The sequence below is a fragment of the Podarcis erhardii genome (genome assembly GCF_964252035.2).
Source record: "Podarcis erhardii genome assembly, chromosome: 10".
Lineage (NCBI taxonomy): Eukaryota > Metazoa > Chordata > Lepidosauria > Squamata > Lacertidae > Podarcis > Podarcis erhardii.
The window spans coordinates 41,979,275-42,002,501 of NC_138500.1; the positions used below are offsets into that span (position 1 = coordinate 41,979,275).

At 38.7% G+C, this 23,227-nt stretch overlaps 1 protein-coding gene across 6 annotated transcripts in view; it reads left to right on the top strand.

Moving 5' to 3' along the window:
• Window positions 1-23,227, top strand: part of PPP1R12A (protein phosphatase 1 regulatory subunit 12A) — a 96,272-nt gene that overhangs the window by 43,736 nt on the left and 29,309 nt on the right. For 5 of the 6 annotated variants that reach the window (XM_081878572.1, XM_081878568.1, XM_081878570.1 and 2 more), the window contains exons 4-11: window positions 8,392-8,551; window positions 9,105-9,249; window positions 11,988-12,062; window positions 13,598-13,686; window positions 14,308-14,465; window positions 16,609-16,727; window positions 21,680-21,892; window positions 22,812-23,029. In XM_081878572.1, coding sequence (XP_081734698.1) covers window positions 8,392-8,551; window positions 9,105-9,249; window positions 11,988-12,062; window positions 13,598-13,686; window positions 14,308-14,465; window positions 16,609-16,727; window positions 21,680-21,892; window positions 22,812-23,029 — 1,177 coding nt within the window. The remainder of the gene's footprint in view (window positions 1-8,391; window positions 8,552-9,104; window positions 9,250-11,987; window positions 12,063-13,597; window positions 13,687-14,307; window positions 14,466-16,608; window positions 16,728-21,679; window positions 21,893-22,811; window positions 23,030-23,227) is intronic. The other variant, XM_081878573.1, reaches the window with a different exon arrangement.

Here is a 23,227-nt window from a genome sequence, read left to right on the forward strand (position 1 = left end):
TGCATAGGTGAAGAGACAGTAAGCTTTCCTGGCATAAACTTAATTGTTTTAGCCTATCCTAGGAGTCAAACCTATATATTTAATTATTTTTTCAGTGGAATAATGTGATCAAGTATTAGGTAATCTTTAGTTCTGATCTTTTCTCCCTTGAAGATAATATTACTACTCAAATCTTTTTTGCTAGTCAGCTGTTGGTAGCTTCTGAATAATTATTAGGAGTAGAAATACGTCCTTCTGATTTGAAAGTGGGAGAATTGACTTGACATGTTTTGATAAATCATTCAGGTCTGTGTTGAGAAGACACATAGATAATTGAGCAGAGAGCTTCTAGTGCCAATCTAGAAAAGCAGGTTTAAGAATTCTATGCATTCTCTCTCATGGCTCGACCACCAAGGGAGGCAAAATGGAGTCTTCTGTAATCAAGACAGGGATGGGAAGTGAGGTACACCTTTAGATTTCTATAGTTGGTTCACATGTTTGTGTTTGTACACATTTTGCTTTTATAACGCTGCTGGTCAGCAAGTGTGCTTAAACAGAGATATCAGAGTTAATAAATGGATGTCCCTGCACTTTTGTTGATGAGTTCTGGGCTGAGACTGTGCTTCAGGTTGTAAGGCCCTATGTTTAATATATGCACTGTGAAATCCAGGGAATTTAAGTAACAGAGTATAGTGGTACCTCGGTTCTCAAATGTAATCTGCTCTGGAAGACCGTTTGACTTCTGAAACGTTTGAAAACCGAGGTGCAAAGGGCTGGCTGCAAGTTCAGTGGAGAAAATTGAAAAACACGCAACAGAAGCTGTTCAACCTCTGAGGCGCGTTCAAAAATGGAAGCATTTATTTCCAGGTTTTTGGTATTCAGCTTCTGAAATGTTTGGCTTCTGAGGCGCTCAAAAACCGAGGTACCTCTTTACATCCATGTGTCATTAACAATAGCACATATAGCATTTACTGTTGAAGCTATTAAAAGCATCTTATGCAATAAATAATTGCTGATTGTTCTTAAGGAAATACTGTATTTTTTGCCCTATAGGACGCACTTTCCCCCCTCCAAAAATGAAGGGGAAATCTGTGTGCGTCCTATGGGGCGAATAAGGCTTTCGCTGAAGCTTGGAAAGCGAGAGGGGTCGGTGCGCACAGACCCCTCGCTCTCCAGGCTTCAGGAAGCTATCAGCAAGCCTGGGGAGCCCTGCGGGAGTTCCCGCAGGGCTCCCTAGGCTGCGGATAGCAGCCTGCTGCACGGAGCATGGGGCACGCTGAAGCAGAGCGCCCCGCGCTTCAGGCAGACATCGGCCAGCCCCACAAGCTCAGGGGACAGTGGGGAGGCGCAGCACCGCCATCCCGCTGTTCCCCGACCTGGTTCCTTTATTTCCCCCCCAAAAAACTAGGTGCGTCCTATAGGACGGAGCGTCCTATGGGACGAAAAATACGGTAACTGCCAAATCCCTTCTCCCAGTGACCTGCCTTAATACGTGCATCTGTTTTAAGTGAAACATTTTGATTCACTGTGGGTGGGTTTTTCTGCAGACTATCTACAAATATCAAGCTCATTAAGACTAAACATCATTGTAAAAGTAGAAAGATAGAAAAGGGTTCCTAGTGGGTCCCTTTTTTCTATAAGAGCATTAAATATGTATCTACTGTAAAAATAAATAGTATAGCAATAGTCCTGATCCTTGACAGACAGAGCAGCTATGTCTGTCTATACTATACTGCGAGCACTCCAATTGGAGAATAGCCTTTACCATGGACTTTGAAGAAGCACAAACTCCAGATGAAAGGGAGAAATGAGCTAAGAGGAAGACACATTTGGCAAATCCTCGCTATGATCAACTCCTGCCCAAAAACCTATGTTCCCACTGTGCAAGGGCGTGTGGATCCAGAATTGGCCTCCACAGTCACTTACAGACACACTAATAAGACCGTGTTCATGAAGGACGATCTTACACAGCTACGAATGATTACCAAAGAAAGAAGGACTTATTTTTATTTATTTAAAAATATTTGTATACAACTGTATCAGAAATGTACAGCGAAACAATAAAGTAATAAAAAGTTAAAAACAAGTTAAAAGCAAAAAGAAAATTAAAACAAATATCAATAGACCACTGTGTGTGGGTGTGTAATATTGATTCCCTGGTAGGCCTGGTAGAACAGAATAGGCCTGGTAGAATAGAATGCAGTGGTCTACACAGTGAATAGCAGCCTCAAGGAATAGTCACCTCAAGGCATGGTAACACAGCGGCCCCTTCTTGGAGATTGGTCACTTATTATGCCATTTCTGCAGATAACCATATAATAAAATAAATAAAAATAAGATCTCTGAAATGCAAAGATGAGGACCTTTTAAAGGAAATGTCAGCATTTATATGGTCATAGATATAAAATAGAATTAAGTAGGCTTGTGGGATGCATTTAAACTTACAAAGGTTATTAATACTAAGGAATGCAGGACCTCGATGGGGTCTTTAGAGACAGAATTGTGTTAGTGTTGTTTGGACCTCAAAATAGCCAGATGAAAGGTTTTACTGTAGCTGTGGTTGCCCATAAAACATGTTAAAAGATTAAGAATGCTGTGATACCTCGAGTATGAGTTAGTTCATTGGAATGAACTTTTGTAGGCAACAGCCATCTTGGTTATATTCATGAAGCAGAATGAAAAGGTAATATGTATATATGCACATAGCCTGAAAACCAAGTTTAAAAAATCCTCTTTGGGCAATATACATAGAAGCTGTGTTGGAGTGTAGGGTCCAAAAGTAAAAAGAAAAAGAAAGAAAAGGGCCACACACAAGTAATAGGATGTGTGCCGGAATAGCCACAGGTAAAGCTTTGCATATAATTGTATTTCAGTTGTAGAAGAGGCTTAACTTGTTTCATTTGTGTCAGCAACACAGCCATGCACAAGGCATCATTTGCTTTGCTTCTGTACCTGTGCTTCTTACTGCAGGCTGCTCCCATTAGAAGAGAGTAAATCTCTTCAGTAGGAAAGATACAGGAAATGCTTCACATTCCTTTCTTCTGATTGCTTAGCAACAGTGAGTAATTGCCATTGGCAACAGCAGCATCTGCCTAATAAGCCTTGGAGCCTTGGCTCCACATTTGCTTTCTAAGTTATATATATACACACACACACACACACACACACACACACACGCTAAAGGGACCCCTGACCATTAGGTCCAGTCGTGGAAGATTCTAGGGTTGCAGTGCTCACCCCGCTTTATTGGTTGAGGGAGTCGGCGTACAGCTTCCAGGTCCTGTGGCCAGCATGACTCTGGCGAACCAGAGCAGCACACGGAAACGCTGTTTACCTTCCCGCCGGAGCGGTACCTATTTATCTACTTGCACTTTGATGTGCTTTCGGTTTTTTTGTTTTTTGTTTTTTTTTTTTTGGAGGGAAATCAATTTTTTTAAAATAAATATTTATTAAAGTTTTTTGAATACAAATGCATAGATAATAAACAACATTACTTATATCATAACATAATTTCGTCACTTCTTTGGACTCCCTCACGTCTCCCGCTCCCACTTACATCGTTAAAAAAAAAAAATTTCCAAGCAAATTACCATCTTGTTTACAATCTTATATCCGCTCATTTAAGTAAAATCTAGCAGTTCTCCAAAAGATTTATATTTTCCTTAGTCTCACTTATCGTCAAATTCAGATCTAATTCAGTGGTGGACAATTATTTGTGATCTAGCATCCTTCTTAACATTCAGCCAAATTACAATATTTTTGTAAATAAATCTTAAATTTCTTCCAGTCTTCTTCAACCCTCTCTTCTCCCAGGTCTCGGATTCTGCCAGTCATCTCGGCCAGTTGCATATAGTCCATCAGCTGCATCTGCCACTCTTCCAGTGTGGGTAGATCTTGAGTTTTCCAACTCTTAGCGATGAGTATCCTTGCTGCCGTTGTTGCATACATAAAAAATGTTCGGTCCTTCTTTAACACCTTCTCGCCGACAATACCCAGAAGGAAGGCCTCTGGTTTCTTAGTGAAGGTATACTTAAATACCTTTTTCAACTCATTATATATCATTTCCCAGAAGGCCTTCACTTTAGGGCAGGTCCACCAGAGGTGAAAGAATGTTCCTTCATATTCTTTACATTTCCAACATTTATTATCAGACAAATGGTATATTTTGGCAAGTTTAACTGGGGTCATGTACCATCTATATATCATTTTCATTACATTTTCCTTCAGAGCATTACATGCAGTGAAGTTCAACCCAGTGGTCCACAACCTTTCCCAGTCCTCAAACATAATTTTATCCCCAATGTCCTGAGCCCACTTTATCATAACCGATTTAACCATTTCGTCTTGTGTGTTCCATTTTAACAGCAGGTTATACATTCTTGATAATACCTTAGTCTTTGGTTCTAACAATTCTGTTTCCAACTTCGATTTCTCCACCTGGAACCCTAACTTTTTTATCATTTTTGAAGACTTCTTTAATCTGAGCGTAATGTAACCAGTCTCGCACTTTATCATTCATTTTCTCCAAACTCTGCAATTTCCAATTGTCTCCATCTTTTTCTAATATTTCCCAATATTTTGGCTATTTGGCCTCCATATTGGGTCTTTTTCAGGCCTTAGCTTCCAGAGGTGAAAGCCACCTCGGAGTTTTGTTTTCCAATAAGTCTTTGTATTTTGTCCAGACATTAAATACTGCTTTCCTGACAATATGGTTCTTAAAGGCCTTATTGATCTTAACCTTATCATACCATAAGTATGCATGCCAACCAAAAGCATTGTTGAAACCTTCCAGGTCCAGTACATCAGTGTCTTCGAGAAGTAGCCAGTCTTTTAGCCAGCAGAAAGCTGCGGCTTCATAGTACAGCTTTAAGTCTGGCAGGGCAAAGCCCCCTCTTTCTTTCGCATCAGTTAGTATCTTAAACTTAATTCTGGGCTTTTTGCCCTGCCAGACAAATTTAGATATATCTCTCTGCCACTTCTGGAAGCACTCCGTCTTGTCCACAATCTGCAATGTTTGAAACAAAAACAACATCTTTGGCAATACATTCATCTTAATAGCAGCAATTCGGCCTAACAAAGAAAGCTTCAAGACGTGCTTTCGAACTGTGAGTTGGGCAAGAGCTGGGACCGAGCAACGGGAGCTCACCCCGTCACGGGTATTCGAACTGCCAACCTTCTGATTGGCAAGCCCTAGGCTCTGTGGTTTAACCCATATATATAGAGAGAGAGTTATCTTTAAATGAAAGCTGAGTGTCCAGGTTCTACCTCAAAATGAACACAATTCACTCAGCGATTACTTTTAGGTGTAGTTCAGAAATTTTTCAGCTAGTTCATTCCAAGCACTGGAAGTGGTCAGTACTAGTTGGCTGGTAATGAAGCTATCTGAGTGACAAGAGTCTGTCCAAAACAGTAGCAAGTACCGCAACTCTGCATCATTTTGTGTTTGTGGATGTGTGCTTGCATACAGACTTGTGTTGATATGGGACAGAATGTTAATGGCAACATACTGGAATATCACATGTGAGCTGGAATCTTTGGATGAAGTCACCCAGCCACTTTATATGGATGTCTAAAAGGATGTGGTGGTGGCAGCAATGGTGAGGTTGAGCAGAAGTTCCACAATGCTGCCTTCTGGAATTGACTTTACAAATAGAAGCAATGCCTCCTAGTCACAGAGTCTCCTGTCTAGAAGGATTCCTTGGTTGATGGTATCAAAAGCTGCCAAAAGATTGAAGAGAATGATCAAAGCCCCATTTGTGTCTCTTTACAGAGGTCATGCATCAGGGAAATTTAAGGCTCTCAGTACCAAATCCAGACCTGAAACAGGATTGAAATGGATCTAGATAATATGTTTCAAGCAAGGGAGATTAACATTAGACAACCACCACTTGCTTGAGCATCTTGCCCCCAAAGTGATATGACTGGGTTATTACAGTCTTCTGGGTCTGGAGAGGATTTTTAAAGGAGTAACTGCATAGCTTAGGTTTGCCATATGTCTGGAATTTCCCGGACATGTCTGGAATTTAACTGCTGAAAATAGCATCCGGGGGGAATTTAGGAAAATAGGCAAAATGTCCAGGATTTTGAGGTTGACTGCCTAAAGAAAGCTCAACAGTTCCTCCCCAAAAGCTCACCAACTTCTGTGTCCTGAATTTTACTTCTAGAAATAATGGAAACCATAGCATAGCTGGCTTACTCACTTGCCACTGGTCAGTATCTAAACTCTTTCTTCTTTCCAACTTTAAGCATTAAAGATTGATTATGCTAGGTTGGTAAGTGCCCAGAGCTTGTGACACAGCAATACTTGTTGGCAGGCTAACAAATGCTGAGAATTAGAATTTTGAAATGTTTTAAAATGCATCCTGAGCAATATATTTTAGAATTAAGCTAAAACGTTTCAGCTGATTAACTAGTAAAGGTAGCTAATTAGTCCCCCCCCCCCCCACATTTATGTAAAATGATTTTGTAGTGTACCTGAGAGAGAGCAAATAACATTTTTTAAATGAATAAATTGAACACTGAGCTAGAGATGCAGTATTGCCATCTGTGGACCATTCTTAGAATGTACTTTGTACCTTAAAGTTGTATTGTTAAACAATGCTAAATATTAAAATATATAAATATGAGATTCTCAATGCACAATGGATATATGAATTTTTGGAGTTACTTATTAACTTACGCCAATTTACATGCATAAATTGATTGAGGGATGTCGCTTGAAAATAATAGTAACAATAACAATAATCATTGTATTGCATTTATTATTTGCTTTTTTAAAATAAAAAGTGACCTGAAGCAACTTACAAAATAATATAAACATTAAAACTATGTATAAAACCAAAACCAATGTACATGACAAAGCTAGATAATAAAGAGGCCAGAAATACACACAATACTTTCCAAATTAAGGACGAAAGCTTGGGTTTAAAGAAATGTTTCTTTCCTGACACCTAAAAATAGATAATGATATTGCCAGGTGTGCCTCCCTGCAGAACGTGGAGGGGGGGGGACACCAATGAAAAGAGGGCAAATGGAAAAAGGCCCTGGATGACAAATGCAAACCCCAGTTTAGTACATGTGGGTAAAGTCCTTGAGGTATTGTGCCTTTCTCTACCCACTTTTCCTTTGTATTCCTTTGTGTCTTATGTCTTTTGCCTGTTTAAATTGGCATGGCCATATTTTTTTTCACTACATGGAAGGGTTGAACATTAGATAATTTTAAATATGAATCTATAATACATTTCACCCTCCCATTTAACCTGAGCTGGACATGGGAGATAGATAGATAGATAATACTTTATTCGTCTATAAGCCCACAAGGTAAAACAAATCAATAAATAAAATAGCATTTTACAATCTAAAATATCAACTAAAATATTTCAACGCATAATCTCCTTCACATTACTTACAATCTCTAGATGTACTGTATTATGGCCTTGAAGATAAAGATGGTGCATAGAGTTTACTAGATTTTTAATAGTCATGCAGCATTCCATGGAGTCTTTTATATGAAAGAACTGAAATCAGGAATCTGGCAACAATCTGGATATGGGAGGTTTTCCTGTAGGTGAAGGAACTAATTCCCATTCCAGGGGTGGGGGAGATGCCCTAAAGTAGACCACCAGAACTGTTATATTGTGATTTAGTTTCACAGGCAGTGCATTCAGAGTTGCTGCCTAGCCATGGAAACTAGAGAACACTCAAGACGATAGCTGTATCTTCTGGAAATGAAGAGTATGGAAATAAGGAATTCTCAGGTCCTAATCCACACAAGTTTTTTTACCTGTTTCTCCCACCAATATCATACTCATCTAGACTACCTTTTATGACCTTTGTCTCTCTGATCTGCTTTGCTTTTATGCTGGATGTCTTGGCTCAACCAGTTTGCTGGACAGGATCCAACCAATCTAGGTCTTCTTTTTCTCATGAGATGCCCTGACTCTTCTGGGGGGAATGCCACCTCCAGCAGTGTATGGCACAGACTGGCATTGCCCCTACTTTCCTCTCTTCCACACCACATACATCCCATGAATGCTGCAAAATCATTAGGTGGCTCAACTTGAGTACCGGTTGTAGTTCCGTGCTAGCTTTCTGCTATATTAAAATGTGTGTTGATGCATGGCTACTGGTCCTGTTTCCACACTGAACTTTGAGCCCATGACTCTGCCCAAGGCATTATATATTCTGTTTTATGAAAAGTAATACAGTATTGAAATGGTTCAGTGGGTGAAGGAGTACCATTGCCCTTCCTCATTTCTCTTTCCCTCCAAAGTGGAGCAGAGGCGGCTGATTATTGCAGTCAGCTTCCATAATGCTGGGCGAGGCTCCTGTGATATCTTGTGTCAGTGTTTATGTCATTTGAATAAGAATTTATGTACATATTTAGAAATGAAAATATTTCTTTCCATTCAGGGGTTGATATAGAGGCAGCTCGTAAAGAAGAAGAACGAATAATGCTTAGAGATGCAAGACAGTGGCTTAACAGTGGTCATATAAATGATGTTCGGCATGCAAAATCTGGTGGCACAGCACTCCATGTAGCTGCTGCTAAAGGGTATACAGAAGTATTAAAGTAAGTTAATTTCTAATGCAGATTCACACTTTGTAGTTGCAAATTTCTGTAGTTTAGACTATTCTGCAGATCCTTGGTTTACATGTTAAAATTGTGACTTTTTAAAGTCTTTCTGTGTACAACCTTTTTAGTCAATATGGTGGTCCATGTGAGAAAATACAGTGGTACCTTCGTTCTCGAACTTTATCTGTTCTGGGAGTCCGTTCGACTCCTAAAACTGTTCAAAAACCAAGGTACAGCGTCCAGTTGGCTGCAGGAGCTTCTTGCACTCAAGCAGAAGTCATAGAAGCCGCATTGGGTGTTTGGCTTCCAAAAAATGTTTGCAAACCGGAACACTTACCTCCGGGTTTGTGGTGTTCAAGAGCTGATTTGTTCAACACTAAAGCTGTTTGGGAACCAAGGTACCAGTGTAATGCAATTTCTATGCTCATTAAACCCTTCACATGGTTCAATGCTCTGAAAATGCCAGCAAATCCTTCAATTTTTAAAATTCTTATAGCACTTTATTTCAGTTGTTTTGCTGTTTTTAATTTAATTTATCAAATTTATTCAGGCTTTTAATACAGGCTGGCTATGATGTAAATATTAAAGATTATGATGGCTGGACACCACTTCATGCAGCTGCTCATTGGGGTAAAGAAGAAGCATGTCGAATATTAGTGGAAAACTTGTGCGATATGGAGACTGTCAACAAAGTGGTAGGACTTTTGCATAATCTTTGTCAAAATGTGTTGTTACTGATCTATTGATTAAAAGTGGGTTATGAATTCTGTATTTGCTATTGTTACTTAGCTGTACATCTTACAAACAAGTGAAACTAATTTATAATGATCCTAGCTGTCTAAAAAGAAAATGCTGGTTTGAAATTTGAACTATTTTTAGTTGCTATATAAAATATATTTGAATTTCACCAAGGGATTACCTTAATGTGACCATTGGCAGTTCAGATGTGCATCTGAGCTGCAGTGAGATCATTTAAAAATACTTTATAAAGAATAATGAAATAAAAAGTCACTTTATTAGTTCACTATTGTTTGATGTACTTATTTAAATCATGGTTTAGCTATAATTATAAAGCAGTTTGTACACAATTTGAATTATTGAGTATTAGAATCATTGCATTTACTGTTAAAGCCATAATGTACAAAAACAGTTCTCAGTCACCCCTCCACAGATCTTAAAGCTGAGGATGGGAGACATTGGGAGACACACTTGTGACCCAAGCTGTATAGGGCTTTGTGTGATGCAGCTCTTAATGTCCTTACATAATTGCTGACTGTATTGTGTATCAGTGTGAGAATACAGTATGGCTGAAGTCATTCTTTATCATGGCCAGATGTTTTCCGTATCTTAGTTAGCTTATAAATAAAAATCCTAGCATGTCTCCAAATTTAGTAGTAGCTTGCCTCTTCAGGTGATCTAATATATTCCGCTTGGAAGGACAGGCCTGGGTGAATGCAACCAATTTTTAATCCTTAATAAAATGCAAGAAATCAGTTAATTTAAATACAGTTACTAAACATACACATTTTTACTTCATTAAGGGGAACATACTGTTCAGGAAACAACTGCATAATTCCAGAAAGTCCTTTTTGTATCTTGAGTAGTTCTAATTTTAAAATACAAAAGTACACATCTTTCCCCAATGATTTTTATGTTAAAATGTGTTAAAACAAATGTAGGTGATTGCGCAGGGAAGAATATAAGGACTGAATGGCTAAAGTAAAAGATCTGTTGGCTGAAGGTTTCAAGTGGAGCTAGATTTTTGAATGAATTCTGATGGCATGTCTTGTCTTGTTTTCATTCTTATAAGCACCATCTGGTTTCTTCTCCCTTTTGTTGAAGCTTTTCCAGCCCCTTGCCAAATCTCCTATCTTGTTTCCCCACCCTATGGGCCTATTTGGAAACAAGTATTTCTGAACTGCTACTCCAGCCAAATTTACAGAGAAGAGCTGTATCTTAAACTTTTTATGAAGATTTATTTTGAAAAGCATTACACTCGATTACAAAGTTTGCAATAAGCTTAGACACTCATATCACAGTGCTGTCATACTCAGGGGAGAGAGAGGGTGGCATTTAAGTTTTGAGGAGATTTATCTGTCTATGAGCAGTTTTGACATTATTCAACTAGTAGATTTTGTTAATGGAACTGTTTTACATCTCTAAAGGCTGGGACTCAAATAAGCTTCTAAGGTTTGCTAAAGAGTTGCAGCTCTAATTATTTTCCTTTGAACTCATGATTTGTGAGCTATATCATAAAACTGCCCTCACCCCTCAGGACACCAAGATTTTACTCCCCTTGCTATTGCAATCCTTGGCATGTCCCTTCTATTATAAAATAGTTGCAAATCTTCAAGTACAGCTTTTGGGGGGAGAATCAGCTGAGGAATTGGCAAAAATCGCTTGTCTTGTCCTTGTTTGAGTGGAAGTCTTTCTGCAGAGGCAATGCCACCATTGGATAAAACCAATCAACCATAAGCAGTATGTATGATGTAAGGCATTGAGTTGAAAGATGAGTGACAAGCTACAACAGAACATTGCTAGAGGTGTGGCATAAGAAAGTTGTGTGCAAATTTGGCAGACTTTGTAGTAAGTTGTACTGTATTAGAGTATAATGTGATGTATAAAGGGGAAACGAGAAGAATAACTTTCTTCCCAAGAAGGTTAAATAAATATGGGATAGGCGAAGAAAGTGTATTCCACTCTAGTTAACTCAGTGAGGACTATTTCCAACATATGACTTTCTATTTAAGATCTCTATCTTAAAGGTATATCTAAATTCAAAGTTGCTCACTGTAACCTTTTCTCTTAAGGCTCTCACACATAAGAGAAACAAGCAGTAGCCAAGAAAACTCTTAACATGTTTGCCTTACTCCTTTACTCATTTGGAGAATTCTTTATAACTCAGTGTCTGGACATGAACAAAGTGTTTTAAGTAAATCATTTCCCCTTCTTTAACTTCCTGAACGTCTACAGGAATTTAAATAGAAATTATATTTTCCGAATCACCAGGAGTGACAGTCTACTTTATACTGGACTAATGTGGAGCTGTTACTTCCTGTGACTTGGAAACTATTGTCCAATTCACAGTCATTTGCAGGACACACACAAAAGGAACAATTTTGACACATGCCAATAGAATGATCACCTTGAAACTGACTGTATTTGTGGCCCTTTGATTGAAACAGTCCCCATGGTTCCCATTATTTAGTAACTGTAGAAGAAGGGAATTGCTATGTGGTGCGATGGTCTACTTTAGACTGATTGTCTAAATAATAAAAGTCAGTCTTCACATTAAACTCTTCTCCCTTCATGCCCCCAAAGTGCACACTTCATGCCCATTCTTTGTGTTGGGCTTAGCTTGGTGGCATACTCCCTTCCTGTATGACAAGTTAATGGTACCATAATTTAATTTTGTTGCTTATTTCTCCTGCAGGGTCAGACAGCATTTGATGTAGCAGATGAAGACATTTTAGGATATTTAGAAGAACTTCAAAAGAAACAAAATATGGTGAGCTCTTTCAGTACTGTGAGAACAAACTAATCAAATCATTGGTTTGTCTAGCCTGGTATTGTCTACTCTGACTACCAGAGTCTTAAGCTGAGGATATTTAATGGAAGATACCAAGATTGAATTTGGTATTATCTGAATGCAAAGCATTGTGCTCTACCACTAAGCCTATTCTTTATTTTATGTTCAGTTCATAAATGTCTTGTTTTAGCCAAAGACCATAATCTTTATTTTATGTGTATTTTACTTTATGGAATAGGTGCTTGGTATTTTTTTAAAACATGAATAGTGCACTGATGTTCTTTCCCATTACCACTCTCCCACACTATGCAGAGAGTTAGGTAGTAACCAGAACTCTGAGTGTGAGGATTCTCATACTAAAATTCTACAATTACTTTACATAAGAAGGGAAGCACTACTGGAGCTGTTAATGAGCAGCTATAAAATTCCCTCCGAATAAGAAGGTTAAGTGATGGTTCTGCATGCCTAGCAATAACTGTTAATCTCTCGGGGACTTAAAAGTTTGAATGGGAAGCAGCAGTGACTGTGACATAATTTTGCTCCTGCATGCGCTCCCATTCATGGAAGTGCAGATGAGTAGTTCTGAACGTCATGGTGGTGGCCTTTTAAAAAATAGTTGGCATATGTTCAGTGGTTGAGTCCATATTTTATCAGAAGTGTGAATGAACTGAGGATGTTCCTTTGTAAACCTGGACACAGTCAATTTCTGTGTCCTTGTGCTAATTTTTATGATGACGAAAACACAGTAAATAAGAAATCTTACTGAAAAGGAAATTTATGCAGTATACCTAGCCTTACGCTGTATCAAATGATGTGGTTACTGCGTATTTTGCTTCTGATGCTTTAATTCAGAAATGTTCAAAGATTGAAACACATTGGCCACATTTGTATATCACATGAGCCATAGCTTGTGTCCTCTCCGCCCCGGAGTTCTCTCCGCCCCGCCCCGCCCCGCCCCGCGCCCCCCCCCCCAAGTTACTGAGAGGAGAATTTAGGTAGCTTCTACTTTGGGCTTTAATTATCCATTTTTTAATTATGTCATCTGGTGTAGTAAATTGTGTTTTAACATTTACTTCAGTCATTTTCAAGAAAGCCATTTTCATTTCTGAGCCTGGCTTGTTTAAACTAACAATAATTAGAATTAATCTGAGTACAGAGTGCAGGAAACATGGCAAATGGCCAGGAAAGAAAACTGAAAGTAACAGCTTCCAAAGTCATCTTCCCCAGCCATGTGTAATGTGGAGGGGGAGACAAAGGTTAACTGCAGCTATAGTTTAGTGTGATGTGCAAATACAGCTGTTATTATTAATCGTCTTTAAAACGTGTTAGCAATGTTGAAATGTTAAAGGAGTTTATTACATAGCTATTTAATATTTGTCACTTAACATTTGTCCTGAGATCTTAATCTTGTAAATGCTTTTTTTATGTTATACTGCTTCAGGTGACTTGAAATATTTTTGTGTTTGCATCAGCACTTGTAGAAATCTAATTGAATCTTTTCATATCTCTTAAAGCTTCATAGTGAAAAAAAGGAGAAGAAATCACCCCTTATTGAATCTACAGCAAACATGGACAATAATCAATCTCAAAAACCGTTTAAAAAGTAAGTAGATTAGTTAAAATAAACTCTGTGTAGGGGGAATGTTGAAGACGGTTACATGTTTACTTGGAGAAGGTATAGGTAACTGGTCTTACACTTATTTTACTGATCACAGCTTTGCATGGGTAGGCGGGGAAATAAATAGAGCAGAGGAAACCCACCCTCCATTTATTTAATCCCTCCCCCCCACACCTGTGCAAAACTGTGATCCCAGACTTACCTGGCTTTGGGAAGGCAGTACAAGGGCTCTAGCAGGGTCTTAGAACCCTCCCACCTTCTTCCCAAAGCTGGACAAGTACTTACTGGGCTTTGAGAAGGCAGCAGGAGGCAGAGCCCTCATACTGCCTTCCGGAAGCCAGATAGACAGCCCTCCACCTTGCGGTGAGGGAGTGTGTCCTAGGGATTCTTGTCTTTATTAATTTTTGCATATGTACATGGAGCCCTGGAACTGAACCCTCATGTAAGAGGCAAGTTACCTGTGCTGAAGAAACATAGGAAGGAGTGGAGTTGTCATATAACACTGAGTCCATATCTGTGCTCCTGTCACAGCCCACCCTGGTATCTTTTTTTTCTGAAGCCAATAATGCAATAAATATCTCATGCTTCAAAACAATGTTGTTCCAGTAAAGAGACTTTGATCATTGAGCAAGATAAGAATGCATCAAACATTGAGTCTCTAGAGCAAGAAAAAGCTGATGAAGAGGAAGAAGGAAAGAAAGATGAGTCCAGTTGCTCTAGTGAAGAAGATGAGGAAGAAGACTCCGAATCTGAAGCAGAAACAGGTATTATAGAACAACAATTTTGCTCTACAATTGCTTTTAAATTCAGTTTAGTTTAATTCACCATTGGATTACTTCCTCATTACTTCATGCTTCTTCAAGTTTGGAGGTCATTTAGGGACAAGTATAAAATTCATTAATGTGCAAACCACGAGATACGTCATTTTAAACAAAATTAACTATCTTTATGTCACTTGATTGTCCAGAAACCTTAACGTGGTAATACAGTAACTAGAAACTGTACAGAGCAAACTCACACATAGTACATCTATTAGAATTAATATGTAATAAATCTATATATATCTTATCTGGAAGATGTCAAGAATGTGCTAATTAGCTGTGAAAAACTCAGGTTCTGCATCAGAAAGCTAAATAGCACTACGACAGTGCAATTTCAGCCATGCTGATGTCTAGAAACGCCCCTGTTCCTTGCCTTTTCCTCATACTCATGGTTTTTTTAAACACATTTTAAGGTTAATTTTAAAATAGTGAATCAAAAGGGATCTATTTATCTCACTTAAATAACAGCTATAAGCTGGAGGAGCACAATTTAATATATATGCATGTCTTCCACTAACAGCTTAAAAGTTTCAGACTCATCACTTCAGCATTTCTTGAGTTATATGACTCTCATTACTCTGTTTTCTTTGTTGCTACTATGCAGTCTTGTGCCAGGAAAATATGACTGTGACACAAGAATTAATTTATGTAAACTTAGAGGTTTTTAAATATCAACAAGGCTTTCATCATACTTTATTTGGCATGCTAGAGAACTTAGGCTTTTCCCTGGAGCTGAATCTCTGTGTTCCAAATCTGTACCTTCTCCTTTCCCTCTTACTCATTTAAAGGTGGATTCACAATAAAATGTTTTGGAACCTGGAATATTCTAGGTGGAGTAGAGCCTGCTCTGGTGTATATTTTGTGTAGTGTGAATTTAAATTTAATATTTAAATGAAAGGAGCTTTGAGTGATTTGAGAAATAAACATTGGACTGTTAAAAGGGCTTAAATTTCCCTTGTTGAAGTGGAGAAATACTAAAAATCAAACACACCACTGCATTTTCTTGGGAAACTGTTATTAAAGTACAGTTATTTAAACACAGTTCTGTATTTTTAAACAGACACTGGGGAAGTTCCAGCCCCTCTCCACATCCATTCCCTTCCATGTGCCAAGTGTGTATTTTTTTTAATGGAAAGATGGGGTGAAAATATTTTTAATAAAACAGAAGGAGGAAGGCTCCTAAATGGTCAACACCCACCAGCCCTGGTAGTCTTGCTTCTACTGCATGCAATGTTAGGCTTGTGAGGATGTGCACAAGGTGTCAGACGGTATTGTCCCCATAATTTGTAAGCATTTTTATTGCAGGAGATTTTCTGTATTTTAAAATGATTTTATAAAACTATTTTCATTGTGGTATATATTTAGTACTGCCTTAAGTGGTGCTAATGAAATTGTATCCAGGTTCAGAGATGATGGGGAATCATGGTTCTCAGTTCTTGTATATTTCATGTGATTTTTTTATTCTCATAGCCTTACAATTTTGTCTATAGCCATAATGACTAGAAACATTTTTAAAACTAAAACAGCTGGGAATTTTTTGTTTCAAGTCCATGCTTCTCAGTGCTCTTTTATGGAGCTACTGTTCTCATAGCAGGAAAACACTGATTTATTTATTTATTTTTGGGTAGTGTTCCACAACAAATGTACAGTGGTACCCCTGGTTACATACGCTTCAGGTTACAGACTCCGCTAACTCAGAATATTACCTCGGGTTAAGAACTTTGTTTTAGGATGAGAACAGAAATCGTGCTCTGGCGGCACGGCGGCAGCGGGAGGCTCCATTAGCTAAAGTAGTGCTTCAGGTTAAAAACAGTTTCAGGTTAAGAACGGACCTCCAGAACGAATTAAGTACTTAACCCTAGCCTGATCATCTTCTCCAACTACTAGTGTTCTTTAAGTATACTTTCAAATAGTTTGGAACAAAACCTGAAGTTACTTGGTTATCATCTGGGCAGTGTCTACCCCACCCCCCACCCCCGGTGCCTGTAAACTTTATTGTGCAGAATGGGCCTCTGTAATGTAAAAAGTATTAGTTATCTTTAAATGGATTTTGAATTACTTTATCCTCTAAATGATTTATTTACAGACAAGAACAAACCTACAACAAATAATTCAAATACCACCAACGTGCAAGCTGCTCCTATAGCTGTGACAACACCATCAGTTACTACTGGTCAAGTGACACCTACATCCCCCATTAAGAAGGTAAAACAATTTGTTTCGGTTGTTTAGTTAAGAGTAAAGTGTACACATTATATCATGAACTCTTCGCAGTATTAAAATGCCTTGATTGATCAACTGTTGCATAGGAAGCTGCCTTACATTGAGTCAGATCATTGACCCATCTAACTCAGTATTGCCTACACTGACTGACGCTGGCTCTCAAGGTTTCAGATATTAAGCCAAATAAGATTATAGGCTTGTATCCAGTGGTGTTGCTGAAGGCATTTTGACCAGCGGAAGCTTTCCTCAGCGGATGGGAGGGGAGGTCATTTTTGCCAATTCCAATTCCCCCTCCATCTTTCCCCCAAATCGGCTTCAGACAGTTGGGTGGGAACAGCATAGAAGGTGACGGGAATTGGCAAAATTGCTTCATTCTCTTTTTGTGAAAGCCTCCAATCAAAGAGGGGGCCTATTGGATATAATCCATGGCATGTTCATTTGAAATGGGAGCAAGTTGTAACTCCAGATACCAGGCTCAGATTTGATGTTCAAGAGTTCCCTGAAGAAGAGGGTTTTTTTAAAAATGCATTGGGCTTAATAAAAACATCATTTTCTATTTTTTTTTGTACACCTCTTTTTGCTTGAGATTGGGGCCTTACCACCTTAGTTTACTGTAGTTTACATATAGCCGTTCATGAAGTTGGTGTGCATGTTCAAACAAATGTGGTTTTCATCCTTTTTGCTTAGTCAGGAAGGTTGTTTAAAATGTAGAGGGCAAACTTCATGTAGAATAAACAGAGTTGGTCACTTTTAATTACTTTGTTAGCTTTCTGTATTAGAACACATAGAGATGATGTCAATTCTGCAAAAGTTCTTAGTTTGCTTCATTTGAGGAACAGTCAGTAAATACCTGTGCTTGTTGTGTTATCCCAAGAGAAAGATCTAGTTTTAATACTTGTTGCCTGAGTATTATTATTTTTTTACACTGTGATTTTGAGCTCTCTCTTTTTAAGACCTGCAATGCTTTCCTCCTAAGATGCACCTTCAGGTCAAGTACTAGATATGAGTTAATGCCCCCCCAAAGCCTCAAATTGATATTTTCAGGTAAATTGCAAATAAGAATTTGAGACATCATTTTTAAAATTCATTCTTATTAATTTATTATTCACCTTCCATATATGTCTCAAGGTGCTGTAGAGAATGCAATATAAGCAGCTAAAACAATTTTAAACAGTATTAAAAAGGAATTAAAAGGGGGGGGGAAACACCAAATAGATACCCGTGGCAGAGACCTGTTCATCCAGCTGAGAAGGCTTGTTGGAACAAAAACATCTGATTGTTTCCAGAAAGTACAGATAGTGAGCGCCTGTCGTATCTCGACAAGAATGCTGTTCCACAGAACAAGGGCAGCCACACTTAAAACCCTGCTCTGAGTTACTGTTGAGTGGGTTTCTGAGATATTTGAGTCTTGCAGGAGAAGTTCTCCCTGCAGTGACCTGCCAGGTATGTAAGGAATAAGGGAGTCTTTCAAGGAACAAATTAACACAATAGATATTTTTATGGAACACCTTGTAGAGTATCTTTCTACAGAAAGGTGTGCATAGATGATAAAGAAAAAAAACATCAAAAAGCCCTGAAGGTATATCTTCCAAAAGAGCCTTGTAATTTAGTACTCAACTGGTTGCTTTCATTAAAGAAAGATTGCAGCTTAGTACATGTAGCCACCTTTTTAACACAGAGGAGGCTGTATGTTTCTTTCCCTGCTGTTTTTTCTTGATTGGACAAATGTCTAGGAGAATCCCACATTGATTGTGTGAGAAGGTGGTGGCAGCAGCGTGGAGCTGGTGGGATGAGGTGTCGTGATATGGATGAGTGTTGGTGCTGTAACAACTGTTTACAATATTGTTGTGAAATACCAATTCTGAAACGGAGACAGCAGTGTAGAGCTGGTGGGGAAGAGGAGGCATGGCATGAGTGAGTTGTGAGGCTGTAACAGGCAGTTACAAGTTGATCTGAAATACCAACTCTCCTAAGGTGAAAGTGGGGAAGAATGAATCACCACCATATATGTGATTAGAGGAATGCTAGCACAATTCAATATAATGAGTAATATTCTTACAGAAGCCAAGATGCTCATTGACCTAAATTGATAGATTTTCCTGTATTTACATTTTAAATGTGAAAAAATTATGTTTTTATTTCAACTATGGAATTGTAGTCAGTCCTGTCTGAGGGAAAGTCCACTTATAAAATGGGTCTTTCACCCGTCTCCTCATACTACAGTTTCTGGAATCACTCAAAAATCTTGTTGTTTGGGGGACCCTCAGGAAAACAACTTGGATGTGGTGAGAAGGACTGCAGTAGGAAAGAGGACTTGGCCAGAATCAGATGAAGGTAGCTTATACAAGTAACTTCCTACTTGGCAACCTGCCTCTACCTGATTTTGGGCAGCTTCCACTTTCCACCAGGACCCTTTCTGAAAATCCTGTGACCATCTGGAGAGGCTTTTCATGAGTAGCAAAGTCCCACTGTGAGAGCAGATTTCTACTCATAAAAAAATTGAGTATAGCCCATTGGTGTTATATATATTTATCTATTCTACTACCTACCTACCTACCTACCTACCTAATGTACACATGTGTGCATTCTCATAAATGACCACAAATGCATATCTAGCCTGCCACCGGAAAGTCCTTCTCCTCGGTCCCCTAATCTGTGTCTGGCTGGGATTTTTGAGAAAGAAAGCCTGTAAGAAAATGTATAAACAGTTGTGAGGTTACTCATGTACTGCACAGCTGATTCTGCTCTCACCCTGTCTTAAAGTAATCATGTAAAGGACTAACAAGGAAAGTAGTCATGGAACAGAGGTGTGTCCACCCGTTTAAGCACAAGTACTAATTTTCATGCTTTTTAAATTACAAGGATAGATAAGAGTTCTGGTGCCTAAAGTATGGGTGCAAAACACACATACTGCCTATCTTTCAATCTATTTCCTTTCTTCATTTTCCTTCTGCTTCTCCATTCCAGTGCATATGCTTTTACCCCTCTCTTCCTTTCCAATCTCCATGCTGCTTTCTTTCACAAGAGAAAAAATACATAGGGCTAGAGCTGTATCCCTCTTGAATTTCCTGCTTCCCTGTTCAAAGGTCAAAGATAGGACCTCCTCTGACTTTTGCACATCTCTGCTCATATATGGCTATAATTCTGTGAATATGTGCTGAAAAAAGCTGACTGCTTTTACTGCAGTTCTGTAAAAAGTAAATAGGGATTAAAACATGTAGAATTTTAAATTAAAGGCCAACATATTTTTTGTTCAATCTTTATATCTCTTTTATATGTCTTGTCCCAATTGGCTTTAGTATGACTTTCTTCCTGCTATCATGCCTGTGGTGGACTCTGTAGATCCTGCATCATGGAGGCAGGGCTTACGTAAAACTGGCATTATTCTTGTTCCCAGTAAAGGTGAAAAGTCTCTGGTGAGGGCTCTGTGTGTGGTTTACCCCTCCAGGTTGCAAAATAACAAGTGTTAATTCAAATATTGGCACTGTAGCTGCATGATTTTAAATGGTGTGTCTCTTTTGCATCTCATTGTTAATTTGTAGTTTATAGTGTAATGTTTACAAAGCTAACCTTTGAAAAGTTGATTTACCAAGTGTTTGGAATTTATTAACTTGTCCAGGAAATTGTGTGAGGTCTTGCTTCCTTTTCCACATACATACAATATACATCCATAAGGAATTTCATTTTGAAATATACCATGAAGCATGGAATCCTGGAATTAAAAATAATACTGAGGTTGAGAATGTGTCTTTCTTCTGTGACCTCTGTATAGTCCCACTTTCTGCTGTGAGCAAACATAGGCCACCATGTAGAAATTCTTAGGCTTTGACAGAAGTCATTTGCTTGTACCTATTACCTTGGCAGCCATGTTTGCCCTCATCTACATGATCCGAGGTTGGGTGAATGTCTTTAACTGCCACAAAATATTGCAGCTAGCAAGCTTTGCATTGTGTTACCTTGGATGACTTGGCAGGTTCTGTTTATCTTTCTCCCGGTGCCCCCCTTCCCCTGCTATCTTATTTAACAGTTTAAATTAAATGACTTTTGGTGATAGGGCAGGTTTTAAGAAGTGTATACCTTGCAGTAAAGATAATTCCTTCCCTTGCCTCTATTTTGAGGAAGGCCACAACCTGGGCACTAGCAGATTTAATCAAGGATTCATGAAGGAGGCTTACTGGAACTTAGGTTTTGGGTCAGAGCACATTTCTGCAAGGAATATTAGTGACTGCTGAACAGAACACTGTGGTAAGCAGCAAGGTTCAGGGTGGATTTCTGTAGCAGCTGTGCGAAATCAAAGTTCATGTTGCTCTAAACCATGTTTCACAATGGACAACCATTGTGTTAGAGTACAAAGCTAAGTAAAAAGAGAGCTGTTCAGATGAATGGCTAGCATTCTTCCCCAATACCTAAACACACCAAAAGTGACTTTGCATCTGGGGCAGTGTTGGAATTCAATAAGAAGGGAGTGAAGCAATGCCAAGGCCCATTACTGCTTTCCCTGAGTCTAGAGTCCATGGTGGATGAATCTGTACTAGACAATGTTGCTTACTTGCTTGTCAAATGTGGGACTTCACAAAGATCACAAAGGAGATAACAGGGTTGCTTGCCTGTAATCCCTGTTCTCCAAGTGTGCTCTGTGCAGTTGCACATCCTACCCTCCTTCTCTAGCATAGAAATTCAACTTGTCTTAAAAATTACTTGTGGTTTGCTACCAGTGGTGATCTCATGTGAAATGCGGAGAAATACATTAGCCCCATGGTTCATGCTCACAAGGGCAAATATGTCAGCGAGAAGGGCACAGACGTACTCCATTCCTGTCAAAGTTGTGGAATTACTCATTTTGTGGCCTGTGTATGTACACTTCCAAATGTTTGACTGCACAGAGGACACTTGGAAGAACAAGACTTACAGAAAAGCAACCCTGTGTTTTACAGTTCCCAACTTCAACTAAGGTTTCTCCCAAAGAAGAAGAGAGAAAAGATGAGTCTCCTGCTTCATGGAGACTAGGTCTTCGAAAGACTGGCAGTTATGGGGCACTGGCAGAGATTACAGCTAGCAAAGAAACTCAGAAAGAAAAGGATTCGACAGGAGTTATGCGATCAGCTTCAAGCCCTAGATTGTCCTCTTCATTAGACAACAAAGACAAGGTAACATTTTTTCCAGAACACACGACGTAATTAAATTATGGATGGTGATGGTTTTTTTATTTTTCAAAAAAGAAAGACCAGTGTCTGAAGATGATGAATTCCTTACCAAATTCTGACTTCCACATATCATGGAATAAAGTTTCTACTCCTAAAAGCTGTGAAGACAAATCATGAACTTATGTGCCTAGTTCCTGGTGAAGTCTTAAGAGGCACTAGTAGTTGGTATGTGGTGTACCATGAAAGATTTCCGTTCATCAAAGAGAGGGGTTCAGTGATCTTTGTATGTCTTTCTGCATTTTTCATCTAGTTCCTTGGGCAAAGTTTCCGGGGGGAAAGGATGTGCTTTCAAGAATGGTGTGGCATTTTTTCCATCCTTCAAATAGGAGATGCTTCTTAATGTGTGGTTACTCTGTGTACAAGGTTTAACTACTTTCTTTCTTTCTTTGTAGTAGATCACTTACAGTGTAGTTCAGTGATGGGAAGGCCAGACTTTCCACACAACTTGTGTAGGAAGCATAATTCTGTACAATTATCAGTCATGTGTGTTAGGCTCTGTGTAATTTAGTTCAGGTTTGACAACTAATTGTTTGTTTTCTCAAATGCCAAAGTTTCTATTCGACATTGTTTACAGTAAAATATGTAAAGCGTAAGTGGCAACCTCCCTTTAGAACATTTATTGCTAGATGCTTATTTTTACACATGAACTAGAACCTCTAGAAACAGTGTGCCTGTTTTAACACTTTTTCACTATATGGCCCATAAATTGATGGGAGCAAGGTGTGTGTGTGTGTGTGTGTGTGTGTGTGTGTGTGTGTGTAATTAAAATTGGGGTCATGTTTGCTACACATGCAGTTGACCTTTCAAAAATCATAATCGTAAGTCAGACTTGTAAACTTTGTTTAAAAAATGTCTCTTGCAGGATAAAGATACAAAAGGAACTAGGCTTGCATATGTTGCTCCTACAATTCCGAGACGGCTGGCCAGTACATCTGACATTGAAGAGAAAGAAAACAGGGATACATCAGCCAGTTTAATACGTGGTAGTGGTTCTTACACAAGAAGAAAATGGGAAGAAGATGCAAAGAAAAATATCTCAAATGAAGGATCTTCACCACTAAACACAACCTATCAAAGAAGGTAAATAGTGTATGTTTTGTAGATGTTAAAAGTATAAAGAATTCCAGGTATTTTTATAGAACTGCATGGTGGTACATAATGAATTTTATACTGTCTTCATTTTCAAATAGTAATATAAAGGACAGCAATATTCATGTTCTTAAAAGAAGGTTAGGTGTAGTTGCTTTGTGTATTATACATTAGCTATTTACCTGAAAA